The sequence below is a fragment of the Chenopodium album genome, chromosome 2 (genome assembly GCF_948465745.1).
Source record: "Chenopodium album chromosome 2, dcCheAlbu1.1, whole genome shotgun sequence".
In the NCBI taxonomy this organism is placed as follows: Eukaryota; Viridiplantae; Streptophyta; class Magnoliopsida; order Caryophyllales; family Amaranthaceae; genus Chenopodium; species Chenopodium album.
The window spans coordinates 4075472-4090896 of NC_137835.1; the positions used below are offsets into that span (position 1 = coordinate 4075472).

General features: G+C 35.4%; 3 protein-coding genes across 3 annotated transcripts in view; 1 reads left to right on the top strand and 2 right to left on the bottom strand.

Annotated features, from left to right (window-relative positions):
• LOC145593554 (pentatricopeptide repeat-containing protein At4g17616-like) overlaps nucleotides 1–15425 on the top strand; it is a 113077-nt gene that overhangs the window by 62588 nt on the left and 35064 nt on the right. The gene's annotated exons all lie outside the window — the stretch shown is intronic.
• Nucleotides 127–4676, bottom strand: LOC145587079 (SNF2 domain-containing protein CLASSY 4-like). The gene is made up of 3 exons (XM_081643991.1): nucleotides 3291–4676; nucleotides 2263–2449; nucleotides 127–2123 (listed from the first exon to the last, which is right to left on the bottom strand). Exons 1-3 carry the CDS (start codon nucleotides 4553–4555, stop codon nucleotides 312–314), a joined length of 3264 nt encoding a protein of 1087 aa, XP_081500117.1. The 5' UTR covers nucleotides 4556–4676; the 3' UTR covers nucleotides 127–311.
• LOC145595338 (SNF2 domain-containing protein CLASSY 4-like) lies at nucleotides 8851–13198 on the bottom strand. Its single transcript, XM_081651734.1, has 5 exons — nucleotides 12557–13198; nucleotides 11353–12190; nucleotides 11024–11193; nucleotides 9881–10719; nucleotides 8851–9829 (listed from the first exon to the last, which is right to left on the bottom strand). The coding sequence occupies exons 1-5, from the start codon at nucleotides 13196–13198 to the stop codon at nucleotides 8851–8853; spliced, it is 3468 nt and encodes a 1155-aa protein (XP_081507860.1).

The following is a 15425-nucleotide window of genomic DNA, read 5'->3' on the forward strand; positions in this document are numbered from 1 at the left end:
AAACAAGGTTACTTCCCTTCAGAATTCACGGCCTGGGGCCTGCTTAGTAGAATTATGTAACAGGTATCTAATAACAGTTTCAATTTTGTGGATTTGCAGAGAAGTGCTGTTAGAAAGTCCTGATTACATAATTTGAAGCCAAAAAATTGCACACTTACAGTTGTTCAGGCTCAGTTCTGGAAACCCAGGCATTGGACAAAAACACAAAATACAATCAAACACCAAAGTACCTGGAAGTCAGGAAAGTTAGAATCCTATATTATCTAACTGATATCTAAGTGACTAACTACCATCTGAACCATGCTACAAGGTCAGGAATCCATACTAAAGCTTTCGATCAGATTATCAGCTTTTGGATGGTATATAACTTTGGCAAACATGGGCTTCGTCTTTTCATGAAGAATCATTTCTTCCAGCACACGGTCTTCTGAAATCCTCGACCTTGTATTCACTTTCTCCACGCTTTCCTCTGAAGAAAACATTAGCTCTGATAAACGCTCCTTTGTTGCCTGCCGCTGATACTTATCTTCTTCCCGAGTCTCTGAGGTGATCAAGTGATAAACAAATACATCTCTTTCTTGGCCAAGCCTATAAGCTCTGCTTATTGCTTGCCTTTCCACTGAGGGATTCCAGACAACATCAAGTAAAACTACTCTCGAGGCACCCACAAGATGTATCCCTTCACCACATGCCTTTATTGAAGCCAGAAGAACCCGAGCTTCACTTCCAGGATCATTAAAAAGCCGTATCATAGATTGTCTCTCCTTCATGTCTTGCTTCCCATGCATATAAAGCAATTCACTCCCCATGTTCCAACCAAAAGCAGCTTTTAGCAAATCTGCTATGAAGTTCAAGGGAGGTATATACTGGCCAAACACAAGCACTTTCTCTCCCTTGCTCAGCTTGATGAGCTCAACAAGGAACCGGGTTTTTACCCCAGCATCTAGGTCTGTTATGTGCTTCTTTAAAAGATGCATGAGTGCATCATTGACAAAATTAGGTGTCTTGACATTCTCATCACAAAAGATTGAAGGGTGAACGGAAGTTATTGAGACCAAATTATCATATAAAAATCTGTTTAATCTCCTCCCAGACAAGTGTTGAAAACACCTCTTCTGAAGATTAGAGGGTTTTAGCATGACCAGTGAATGGAATAGCCCCTTAAGTCTCTCTCTTAAAATCTCCCCCTTGTGGACATGCACAAAAGGTGTGATCCTTTTCTTCAACTCTTCGATTCTTCTGTTATCTTGTTCATAATATGCTGACAGAATCGGAGTTCCAATCTCTTCTCTGACCAAGGCAATTGTGTTATGAAGTTCCTCAAAGTTGTTCTGAAACGGGGTTCCAGATAAGATCACCCTTCTCTTTGTGGATATCTGAGACAGTACATTCCATATGTTACTTTTCTCATTCCTAGGAATATGCCCTTCATCCAGCACTAGAATACCAGGTTTTGTAAGAAGAATTTCCCTAACCTTCTTATTAGTGCCCTCCTCACCAGCAAGTTTTCCAAAGAGCGTGTAGCTAACCCCCAGAACGCCCTTCCCTAAGGCCCAAGTTGACAGCTTAATAAATCGAATCGTCTTGTCATTTTTGATATCCCTGGCGTATGAGAGGATTTCAGGGTCCTCTTTCCCAGACAACTCGTTTTCATTTAAATTGAAAAAGGGGATATCAACTTTCCATCTTGCAAACTCTTCTTCCCAAGCTCGGAGCATGACAGTAGGCGCAATGATAAGAGGGTTTGCCGTTTGGTATTGCTTCATGAAAGACTGAACAAAAACGACAGCTAGACGGGTCTTTCCAGTCCCAGGAGCATGGCATATGATACACCCACCCAAACCAGATGCAGCAGTAGGCTCGACAAGTTCATCAATCTTTATCCCTCCAGCAATGTTCTTCCAGATGAACTCAAACCCATCGCGCTGGTGAGGGTACAAACTCCTCTTAACCCCAGGGACGAGGTCCCACACTGTGCCTTGAATTTCATCAGAGGGGCTAAAATGATCACCTTGACGATCATAGCTAGAGTCCTGAAACTGAAACCCATCACAGGCCATGCTATTATCATACATGAACCGTCCATAGTCTCTTCTGTTCCCCCTTCCAAATGGATCCTTGTTCTTTTACATACAAAACCAAAATATTCGACATCATAAACATTTTTGAATGGAAATGTAAGAGAAAACTGATTGATTATACAACACTGTACATTATCAACAGCAATCTAATAATAAGAGCTTGAATATATGCCAAACTTACAAAATCTGGCATAACATGTTTTATCTCCAAGTGTACATACGAGCAGAATTTGCAAATCACTCCAATTTCATCGTCGTGGATGAGATAATGCTTCCCTTTAGCGCAAAGCTCCTCTTGCGAAATGGCATCATTGGAAGGAACATCTTCACTGTCAACATTATTGTTGTACTGCAGGACAGGTTGCAGACTTTGTGTTTAAGACATGTAAAAATACACTCATATGCAGCGCAAATGGACACACAAGATGCTTAACCAAATTGACCTAAAGCTTGATAGTGATTGAAAAAAGAAAGTCAAGTACACATAAGATGCTTAAGCTTAACCAATATCGTATGAACAACAGAAAGTTCTGATAATATTCAAGCTTAGACAAATTTAAATCTCATTCACAACATGAAAACCGCCTCATTTCCCTCTCCACCTGCATCCCTTGAGATAATGTCCAAACTTTTGAACACGGTAAGCTTACCTAATACAAAATGAGGAAGGCGAAAGGAAAGAGCCTAGCTTCCTTATGCAAACAACAGGTACAAGTATACAGCAGTGATAGCCTGATAGGGCACCTAAAACTTTACCTTCTGCAATCCAAATACAAACTACTTTCTGAGTGAATCTGATACAACATATAGCAATACAGCAGAACAGAATGCTCAACCTCTTTTTACCACAGCACTAAGCTCTTGAAATTCACAGAAAAACCAAGTGCTCAAAAACACCACATTTGAGCAACAAAGCTATATTCCCATCAAATAAAATCCTTTATTTGCAACACTAAATCATATTTCCACAACTACTCAAAAATCACATTTAAAAATTTTAACAAAAAAATAAAAAATATCCTAGTCCATCAAAGCAACAAAGCCATCATTGTTCAAAATTCTACAGCAATCATCAATGCATAAGTTGCACAACCAACCAGAATTTTAAGTATTCATCTCATAAAATGTATAGTTTTAATGAATATGATCATTTCTGAACTTTAAAAATGGCTAAATATGAAATTAAAGACGTAAAATAATTTTAAAAACCTTACCACTGTAGATTTATCAGCACCAATATTGCAAGCTCGAAGAGAATAATCAAGATCATTGAACAAACTTTCAATTTCTAACTCATCTTCTGATTTTTCATGCACAACCAACTTCTCAACACCAAATTTGAACTTCAATGGAAGATAATAATCACTTGTATCAGCCAAATTCTCATCTATTCCTTTATCTCTCCCCTCTAAAATCGAATTCAAGATACTAATCTGAAGCTCATTATCTTTAGTAGACTTCTTAACTCTATTCTTAATAGATGGAGACTCCAACTCGACCCTATTCTTAACATTCTTGTTCATTGGTTGATATTCAACCTCAGCCGTGTTCTTACCACTCTTGTTCATTGGTAGAGATTCAACCTCGGCCTCGGCTTCGGCCGTGTTGTTGTACTTCCGGGGCCTCCCTCGCTTCCTCATTTCACCACTCACTTGACCCTTAATCTTCCCAACTTCCTCTTCCTCCTTTTCAATTGAAACACTCTTTTTTAACTCACTATCACAATTTCCATCTTTTCTTTTGTCATCATTATCACTCAATTCATCAATCCCATCATCATCATTATCATCATCATAATAATGAAGAAGAACATCATCATTTTCATCAACTTCTATAACAGAACACTCTGAGCTTGAATACTCATCAGAAGAACTAGAAGATTCATCTTCCTTCCCAACAAAATCTTTGTCCATTTCAACATCATCTTCTTCACTTGATAAACCCTCAAAATCATCATCTTTTTCCTCACAATTCCCACCTTCCTTAACTTCATCTCCCTTCATTTCATCATCATCATGGCTAATTTTCACATCCAAAGGATGACATCCATCATCATGCACATCCTCAACATCATCATCATTATCACAATCCAACCCAAGAGGATTCCATCTTTCTCCCAAAATTTGCAAAGAATCATCACTTTCACCATCATTCACATCATCCATCATCATAACCCCTTTTCCATGATCATCATCAAAAACTTCTTTTTTAACACAACCCAAGTCATGAATTTGTGAATTCTTCTCTGATTCATTAAATTTATCAACCCCTTTTAAAAATTCTTCTTCATCAATCACCATAGCTTCACTACCCTCCATCAAATTTTCATCTTTAATTCCAATTTTACCCTCAAAAATTCCATCTTTTTTCTTCTTCCACTCCCTTTTAGCAGCCAAACGAGCCCTTTTGTTTTGCTCCATTAACAATTTTGCTCTTTGACTCCTTGTTCTCTTCCCTACTGGTAAATACTCCATTTTTATTTATTTCTTGGAAAAATGGAAAATTTTTTGAAACAGAGGAATTAAATTTTATACTTGCAAAGAAGGAAGAATTGTACTGAGTTAAAAAAATCAAAAATGAAGAACGCGAACTAGGAAAACGAATTAAGAACAGAAAATAGGGTTTATGTTTGGGAAGAACTGGGAAAAGAAAAAAAACGTAAAAAGAATTCTCTAATTTAGAGGGCTCTTGATACCATGTTAAGTTCACATGAAAAATAGGAGAAAACGGCTTAATGAGCCTTTACCATTAAACGCATATATATCGGCTTACATTAACCTAACTTGCCAAAACTCCTAACAACATATATACAAAGATATTCACAAAATATATCTTAACTTAACTTAATTATATCCTAACAAAAAAAAAAAAGGGTGATGGAATTGAGGAGAGAGATAAATAAATGCAGGTAGGTGAGTTCAGAGAGAAGGATGTGATGTTGCAATGAGATATTAGTAAGAATTCGCGCCAATTATGCATGCAAAAGTCCGCCATATTTCAAGGAAGTTTTTTTTTTTTACTTGATACTTCGTACATGACTTTTAAATACTGTAACACAATTCTCAAATTGAGTAAAGAACGTATTTTATGTACGTCTGTCTGCATCATGTGGTCCTTAATACTAATTGAGAAAGTTTTTATAACAGTGTAATATTGACGAAATAAACATTGTAAACACTGATCGAATAAATTATACAGTACGTGTAACAATAACGAAAACCCTTACAACACTAATAAAGTAACCCTCAATTATAGTTAACCACACAACTACATATAAAAGTTGAGTTGATCACTTGGTCGTAAGAAAAGCCAAATGACTAAATGAGTTATACTCTATTGAAAAATATATTTTCTTTGATTTCATTTATTTTTTTTACTTACCGAAAAAATATAAATCATCAAAGCTACTCGTATGTACTCCTAGTAATCAAAGTGAATTATTGATTTGTAGTTAACTAGTTTTCAAAGATAATGACCATATTGAATTATTGATTGATGAATTAAAAATAGTGCAAAAAAAAAAAGGATAAAGAAGTCAAAGAAAATAAATGGGGAGAGTAATAAATAGAGTAGATGTTTGGATAATGTCAAAACTTTCTGTAAATTCTTCAGTAGAATTTCAATTTACTGCAGTATGGGGAAGAAAGTGAATGATTACTGGTTAGCAATAATTTACCTAGAGCTAAGTGATAGCTACTCCTTTCCCCCAAAAAAAAAAATTACTGATAAGATGGTGGGGAATTGAATAATTTAATTTCAAGAGTATATTGGCAAGGTATTGTAATTAAATAAAGAAGGTTGGGAATTGGGGTTAAAATCAATGTTATTGAACCCCTTTACTAGAAGGGGAAAAACAAGAAATCTTCATACTTTGAATGGAAATTATACCCCTACTTTATTTACACAAGTACGGAGTACAAATTATTTCAAAAACGTTATACTCCCTCCGTTTTTAAATACTTGCTTCACTTTTCGTTTCTGGCCGTTTTTAAATACTTGCTCCATTTCTTTTTTTGGAAAGCTTTTACAATATTTAATTCATTTGTCATACTTGATGGACCCAACATAATACTCTCTCTCCTCCTATTCTTCCACTACTTTTGTTTTTTCAATTTTTTATTTTCTAACTACCCCCATATTTTATTACTTTCTCCAATTTCTCCTAAAACTCCACGCATAGAGAAATGGAGCAAGTATTTAAAAACGGAGGGAGTACTTATAAAGTCATATCGATTTTCTTTTAGTGACCATTTAGATATGCAAAAATGCTTGAATACGTATAGTCTTTGTAGTGATAATATGGAGTTTACATCAACGCATGCACTACTTTTTCAGATTATACTAATTGATAGCTTTTGTACGTAGTGATATATACAGCAAAATAGTGGACTTGTAGACTTATATAGTACGAGTGTACGACCATCCACCTACAGTTTTACACTACGGAGTATTTACTAGTTACTACTACAGTGTATTTTAGCATTCTATAGCTCCATTATTGAAGCTGGAAAAAGAAAGTTGGAACATTGATGATATTTGTAGTCTACCATTTATTGAAATTTTGAATAAATTCTTAAAGGGGGAGCTAGAGGAAGTTTCAGGTGATGCCTTTCACGTCTTGTGGCTATTTTTGTTTGTCTATAATTGATACTCTGTAACAATTAACAAAAATATAAAGAGTCCAATAAAAATTTAATTAAATACTCCTTTACCCCTTTACATCAAAAGGAAATTTATTATACCCGTGAACCATATTAAGCATGGAGTACAGGTAAATATCACTTTGCGATATCAATTTATGTATTAGCATTTGTCATATATTACGTAGTATGATTTTCATTTTTCAAACTAGGTAAATACGTAGTATGGTTTAACCTTGTTTGAAAATCATGCTTATACTCCGTAAGTCTGTATATGTATAGATTTATAGTTGGTAGGTCAATTGTTAATTTTAGTAGACAAAACAATAAATACTTCTTGTACTATAACTCTATAAGTGATTGTCTAAGACCCTTAGCTTTTTCTATTTTCAAAGCGTGATCATTTGTCAATTTAAGCTTGTTGTTTGAGTAAAATCTTTTTAAAAGAATCTTTGTCAAAAACATACTCCCTTTTTTTTTGGTTGTTAGATAGAATAAAAGCTTTAAAAGAGAAAGAAAAAGAGATGGTGATTGAATTAGCTTGTCGATTTACTACTGGTCTACAAGCCTTTGAACTTGGATGAACTACTACTAGTAAGGTTATTTATGTATGTATTTACCAAAAAAAAAAAAAAAAAGGTATTTTTGCAGTGTTTGGTTGAATTTTGATTTTTCATAATTGCACTTTATTTTTTAACATTTTTGGGTAATTAAATTACCAAAAACACAAATACTTAGCTTGTATATACTCGGTAACAAGTAAAAAAAAGGATCATACACCAACACAAGAGACGCCCAAGCAACACTAAAAACACTGAGCTAAATGTACTGTAAGTCTGTAATTTGCTTGAAGTGGTGCATGACTCGTAAAATAAGATCGAATTTCATAGTAAACCATACAGACAAGGAGAATTATCCTATACATATCCACAACAATTCATATGTTATAAGCTATAATGACAAAGATTGTAAGAAAAATGTGATTCAAGTTTCTTGTACAAGGCGCAAACAAGGTCTGTTTGTGATTGTGATCAGAAAAATGTGATGCATACAAATTTTTGGCACAAGGCGCGAAAATGTCTGCTTAAAAAAGACTAAAACTAGCAGCTGTGTTCATATAGTTAAATAGTTTTCTAACAGCAGGAATAACTCAATTAGCTTTTGACTAGGAAAGACAGTTTTCATAATAACACTGGTGTCCTGTAACTGCTTGGCTTAGAAGCCGCGCTCTGAACACTGAAAAGAAATCACAAGTGGTAAGAAGCTATGGTTTACAGTAAGAAGGGAAGATTAAAAGTAGTGATTAATGAGCAAAATTTAAGATCGTCGAAAATTTCCTGGCAGCATAATGTATCTGTGAATTGTAAGATGTGAGCAATATACTTTTAGCAAGATAAATTATCACAGTTATAGTCATAAAATTACTTGATGGAATACACCCTTGCATAATAAAGGCTATGTGCTGTAGTTTCTGAAAAATGCTAACCTTTGCACTGATAATTCTCCTTAGCTTGAGATTTATGACTCGAGACAGCAAACAAAAGTTCTGATTTTTACACCAAGGTATCTCATTTCTCATAGAAATCGACCGCCACTGTGTAAATCAGTAACTTCCATTTGAAAGAATGCAGAAATGAAGTCAACAGAAGCATACACATAACCACACAACTTCTCATAAACCCAAATGATACAGCGTATCCTCCTATACCAGAAGCCTTGCTCGAACAATGGAGAATTAGCAGAGGTAAAGATTCTGTTAAGCTAAGAGTCGGTTTCTGATTTCCTCAACTGTATTTGGATACCTCAACTTAGGCAAATAAGCTATCACTGAGTCTGACTAATTTATCTGTTAAGCTAAGAGTCGGTTTCTGATTTCCTGTTTTATCAAAGGCCTGCTTGTGTCAATTGCTATACTAATATAAATTTGAAAAGGTGCATGAGTGCATCAATAAGCAGTAACAACAAATAACTACAAATTCATCAACACGGTTTTAATTACATGACTATTGACTAGTACGGAGTAGAACCAGAGCAAGTGAGCAACTCATTATATTAGCTGAGTTAGTTTGTCCGGATCATAATTCCTAACCAACAGTAGAAAGACAAACATTCTAGACATATGTACAATGCTACAGATTTAGAGGACCAAAGCTTTCAATCAAATTATTATCAGCTTTAGGCTGGTAGATGATCTTCTCAAACATGAACTTCAGTTTCTCGTGTTCAACCATCTCTTCTAGGATCCGATCTTCTAGGATACGATCGTCTGAAATCATCGACAATGTACCTGCATTCTGCACTCCTTCAGCCTCAGAAGAAATAAAAACTTGCTCAGACACACGTTCTTTTGCCACTTGCCTCTCATACTTGTCTCGTTCCTGTGTGCCTGAGGTGATGAGGTGATAAACAAACACATCCTTCTTCTGACCTAGCCTGTAAGCCCTGCTTATGGCTTGCCTTTCAACAGACGGGTTCCAGACAACGTCGAGCAAGACCACCCTTGAGGCACCAACAAGGTGAATCCCTTCACAACATGCTTTGGTAGAGGCTAGAAGAACTGTTGCTGCACTTCCAGGATCATTGAATTGCCCAATTAACGATTGCCTAATCTTTGGGCGTTGCTTCCCTTCCATGAACAAAAATTCATTTCCCTCAGTCCAATTAAAGTGCAGTTTCAGCAGATCTCCAATTAAGGTTAGAGGGTTCAGATATTGGCTAAACACCAGGACTTTCTCCCCTTTGCTGAGCTTGATGAGCTCAAAGAGAAACTTGATCTTTACCCCAACATCCAAGTCTGCTTCATGCTTTTCCAACAATTCCTTGTCAACGAAAGCAGGAACTTGCTCACATTTGTACAATAGAGAAGGGTGTACTGAGACAATAGAAACCAAGTAGTCTAATGATAAGCCACTCTTGAACACATCCAATTTTCGGATATAAGTCTTCTGCAACTCAGAGGGCTTTAGTAGAAGCACTGAATGAAACAGCCCGCGAAGAGTCTTCCTCAAGATCTCCCCTTTGTGAACATGTACAAAGGGCTTCAGACGGTTCCTTAAGTCCTCGATTCTTTTTTCATCATTCACCCTGCTAGTATCAGTATAAAATCCTCTTTTGTTTGCCTTGTGTTTCCGTCCACCACTCTGCAAATGATTCCCGCGCAAAAAGGGATCCCCAAACTCTTCTCTTATAAGAGAAAGTGTGTTGTTTAGCTCCACAAAGTTGTTCTGAAAAGGGGTCCCGGAAAGTATGATTCTTTTCTTTGTTTTCACTTCAGAGAAGACCTTCCAAATGTAGCTATCCTCATTTCTAGGTGTGTGGCCTTCATCAAGAACTAATATACCAGACTGCTCAAGAAGGGCTTTCTTGATAATCTCATCCGCGCCCTTCCTCTCACCAGCAAGTTTCTCAAACATCCGGTAGCTAATCCCAAGCACACCCTTTCCCATGGCCCATATGCAAAGCTTTGCCTTCCTAATAGCCTTGCTATTTTTCAGCATATTTACATAATTAAGTACTTCAAACTCCTTGCTTGATAGTTCAGCGCTGTTGAGGTTAACAAATGGGACATCAACATGCCATCGTGCAAACTCCTCTTCCCAGGTGAGAAGCATGCTACTGGGAGCAATGATCACTGGTTTTGACATAGGGTATTGCTTTAGGTAGGACTGAAGGAAAACAATAGCCAAACGAGTTTTTCCTGTTCCGGGGGCATGGCATATGATGCATCCTCCTAGGCTAGACTCTGAAGGCTTACCAAGTTCATCAATTTGTATTCCTCCAGCAATGTTTCTCCAGATGAACTCGAAACCCTTTTGCTGATGTTCATATAAAGTCCTCTTTATCCCCGGGATAAGGTTCCATACTGTGCCCCGAGTTTCATCTCCATGAGCATCTCCAGAATCATGGATTAAATCAGGAAATTCAAACCCATCAGACCCGTTGTTATGGTCAGATGGTAACCTTCCATGATTTCTGGAATTCCCAAATGGATTCTCATTCTTCAAATGCAAAACAGAAACAATAATCATGTTATTGACATTGACTGGTTATAAAATACTAAAGCTTCAAATATGTAATTTTATAAGTTACTCAGTATTGATATGTAATTGTCATTATCATGTTACAGGTACAGGACATAAAGAAGGAAAAGGTCTGATTTTTATCTAACAACTCTGCTAACCATAGTAGCACGTTTCACCAAATGAATTTATGCATCTTTAGGTTACATCTGTAGGATGAATGTAAAACTACTGCTGAAAAAGAAAGCCATGTAAAAAAAAAGTGTAAGGTTTAGTGACTTACAAAAGCTGGTGTTACATCTCTAATTTCATGCACCACAATAGAGCAAAACTTGCATTTGATTCCAATTTCATCATCAAGTATTAGATAGTGCTTCCCTTCGCGACAAAGCTTTTCTTGCGAAATTGCACTATCACAAAGAATGGCATCTTCCTCTTCAGTGTCATGCTGCAAACCAACATAAAACAATAGTTAGGTATTGTCATGTAATACTCTTAGTCTAACAATTATTACGAACAAGGTTTATATTATGAATGTACATAGAGATTAAACACAGAAAGATACTAACATTTATTGTATTGATGAAACAAGAGATTGAATGAATAAACATACCAAACAAGAAGTTTGTGCACCAATATCACAAACTCCAAGCCCGAAATCCAATTCCTTGAAGAGCTCGTCTATTTCTAGTTCGCTTTCTGTTTTTTCAGGCACCGGATCTTTCTCATCTTCAAACCTAAACTTTCTACGAATATCATCCTGATCAATCGTAGGGGATACATTATCCATCGCAGGGGATACATTATCTATCGCAGGGGATACAATGTCCTCTAAAGCAGATGCACTCCCATTTTCCAAAATTGTATTTAGCAAAACATGCTCAACATCCTTCGCCTTTAGCTTCTTCACTCTTTTCTTCTTAAGAGGAACAACATCCAAGTCATCTAACACTACATTAGGCTCCCTTTCCTCAAGCATAGGGTCTAAATCTTCATCATACTCTTTCTTTTTCTTAAGATTAGAACCCAACTCTACATTTTTCTTCTTTGATGGCCTCACTCGTTCACTCTTTTCGCCTTCCTCGGGAATCCTCACACTCAAAGGCACTTGCAAGTCCTCATCATGGGAGTCAGAAGAAAACGGTGATGCACCTTCAACATCATCCGTTCGAGGGCTAACTAATGCTCCTTCTTTCAATTTCTTCCTAGGGTAATCTGTTTTTTTACTATACTTCTTTCTTTTTCCTTTCAAACTCTTCTCCCCATCATAAATCTTCTCCTTCTCCTGGGATGTTGTACACACCAACCCTTCATCAACTCTCTTTCCAAACTCAAATTTCAAAATTTTCTTTTGTTTCTTTTTCTTCTTCCTATCTTGTTTATCTTTGATGACCGACCTACCACCACCATCAACATCACCATTCTTATCCAAACCATTTCTACTACATACCTATCGAACATTATTAACAAGAAAAACATTATTACAGATTACAAACAGCTTGCATATTTCATTGAATTGAGAAACTTAACCACATCTAACAATCTCTAATACCCAAATTATATAACCTACCAAAAAAATTCAATTTTCAGAAATAGTAAAAATTCAAATCGGTCATACTATTTTTGTTACTCTTTTGATTATTAAAGGCTTATCTAAAAAAAAAATTAAGTTAACATAAATGTACTTCTCAAAATATTCAGTATACCAACATATGTAATGAAACAGTTACAAAAATAAAAGTTAATCTTATTAAAATGTTGAAAATTTAGAGTTTAAACGTTACTAGCAATTAAAAAAAAAAAAAAAAAAGACTACCTCTTCCTCTTCGGATGTATAGTCATCAGAGCTAGAACTGGAGCTAGAAACCTCAGAAGAGGAAGAATCTTCCGGATTTCCAACATTAAAATCACGATCACTAAGAGCATCATCCTCACTCGAAGACGACTCGAAATCAGACGAATGAACACCACCATTAACCCCTGTATCATCTCCCTCATTCGCCTCGACTAATGAATTATTATCACCACCACGACTACCATTATCATAATCAGAAGACTCATCATCATAAACCCCAATTCTGTTCCAATACTCCCCAATTATCTGAACCGAATCGTCACTTTCTCCACCATTTTCATAATTTACCATTATCCCTTTATCCCTTTCACCTAACCCTGCGTTCATTGCTGCAGTGTCACCGTTGTAACAGATTCTGTTCCCGCTTCCGAGAAGCTGGATTCCTTTCAAGAACTCGGATTCATCGATTGCAACGGCTTCTTCAATTCCGCCATTTTCATTATCATTGTCACTGCCATTGGATTCGTAATTTAAACCGGATTGCTTCGTTTTCGCTTCTTGGAATCTTCTTCTAGAAGCTATTCTTCTCTGTTTGTTCTCTTTTCTTATTTTTTCCATGTTTATTGACCTTTGAAGCCTTGTTCTTCGTCCAACAGGCTCCATGGTTTTAGAATTTGGAGTTGAAAAGATTGAAAACAGAGGAAAACAGGGGAGGTCAAAACTAGGGAAGAAAATTAAAGTTGAATAAATTTAAATGGAAAATGTAACGTTTGAAGATAAATACTCACAAATAAATATTGGAATTAATTTATTTTTATTTTTTTTAAAAGGTAGATACTTCATGGAAGGAGGAAGAGAGAGAATAAAAATGTGTTTATTACAATAAAAATGGAAAAAAGGCGCCAAAGAGAGTGTAAGAAAAGGGAGAATATTTGTTCATTTAAGGAAATAGAAATTTTATTTTATTTTATTCTGGAATTTGTGGGTTTGATTTTTTATTACTGTGTTTTAATTTTTGTTGCTGTGTTTGTGTAAAAACTCTGCAATTCTGATGAACTAGGGTACAGCTACTGTATTTTTTTACTGTAGCACAGGAGTCAGAAATTTGGAAGAAGCCTTACGTTTTTGCTGACATTATTAATCTTAGTAATGACAAAGTGTTCGCTGTTTCTTGATTTAGAACTGCTTCTTGATTTTATTCCGGAAACTCTTTTGATCTTTGCTACTTGGAGATGTTAGAGTATTGACATTGTGGTGTTGTACGAGTACTATAACCCTATAAGTATTGATTATTGAGTAATTCCTCTGTGTCTTTTGTTTTTTTTTTTTCCTTATTTAACTTTTCTTACACTTATCTTTATTTACATACGCGTAAAAATTATAAAAACATAATATCGATAAAATATACAATGATCCAAATCTAACAAGATCACTCATGAATATATTATCTTAAAGGTGATCAAAATTTGGGTCGGGCCGAGCTTTACTATGAAAACTCATGCCCAATTGCCCAAATCCGTTAAAAAGTGTCAGGCTTGTCGGGTCTAAACGGACTTTTCGGGCTGGGTCGGGTTTTTTAACTAAAATTGTGTATTTTGGCTTGCCTAAACCTGCTCGTTTTTTCGGGCGGATCGGGCAATTCTACATACACAAACATCTATCACAATTTTCAATTCACCAAAGCTTTAAAATTAATTACTTTATGTTTTACTCCATAATTTACTGTTGTTATTAGCATCATTTAGACATTAGGTCACATTACATACTTCATTAATTGGTAACCTCCCAATTTAGAAATTCAAGAGGTGAATTAGGAGACTATTTAATATTTTTAAATAGGATAACATTAATGTAGAAAAGATAGAGTTATAACAAGGAATGATATTCGTGTCATTCCCACTAAGGGCATGTAAGATTGTGACCTTGCTACCTAGCTGACAATGCTTGATGCTTTTTTTCGATCTACTCAATCATATTGTCCCGATTTTGAAATTTAATGGGTGAATTAATAGATCACCATTAAAAAATTTTGAATAATAAGCATTTAAAGCTTAAAAAAAAATAGAGTTATTACAAGAAATGATACTCGTGTCATTCTCACTGAAGACATGGAAGATTGTGACCTTGCTTGGTAGTTGGTGATACTTGATGCCTTTTCCCCTTCTATTCATACTACCAATAATGCTGCATTGCTTCTTTTGGGTTTTTGGCAACTTTGAACATCTGATATAGAGATTAATTCAAAGCTTCAACAATTATGGAAATTTTTCACATGAGGAGATACAATTGGATGCTTACATGCACGAATTCACTAAATCATTATATGCCCATGTCATTTGTAACTTGGAAATGATAGGTCACTCTTATTTAATTAAGTTGCATTTAATCTTAAAAATTAAACTAGTTATATGACCATGTCATTTGTAACCAAAGACATTCATAATAATTTAAGTATTGTGTTTAGGAAAAGTGTTTGCTTTTAATGTTTTATGAAGAAAGTTGCCTCAAATTTTATGAAGTATTATATTTTTTATACGGAGTATCATTTTATTGGATAATTTTTAATGATTAATCCGTCATAAAGAGATAACTAACTAAATAGTAGGAGACTTCAATATGGTTTAAACTTTTGATTGTTTGTCAACCTTATAATTATGAGCTAAGAATGATTTTCATAATTATACGGAGTATTGTTTTATACTTATACTCCGTACATGTATCTAAGACGCATGTAGAGAGCTATGGACTATATACACTTGCAATTTTCTCTTTGTAACATGAGCAAGTGGTACGAATACACAAGTAGTTGATTTGTATTTGGAACAATGTAATAAACCAATGGACTAATATAATGGTACATACTTTGCAAGGATTTCACAGTTGTCGTCCC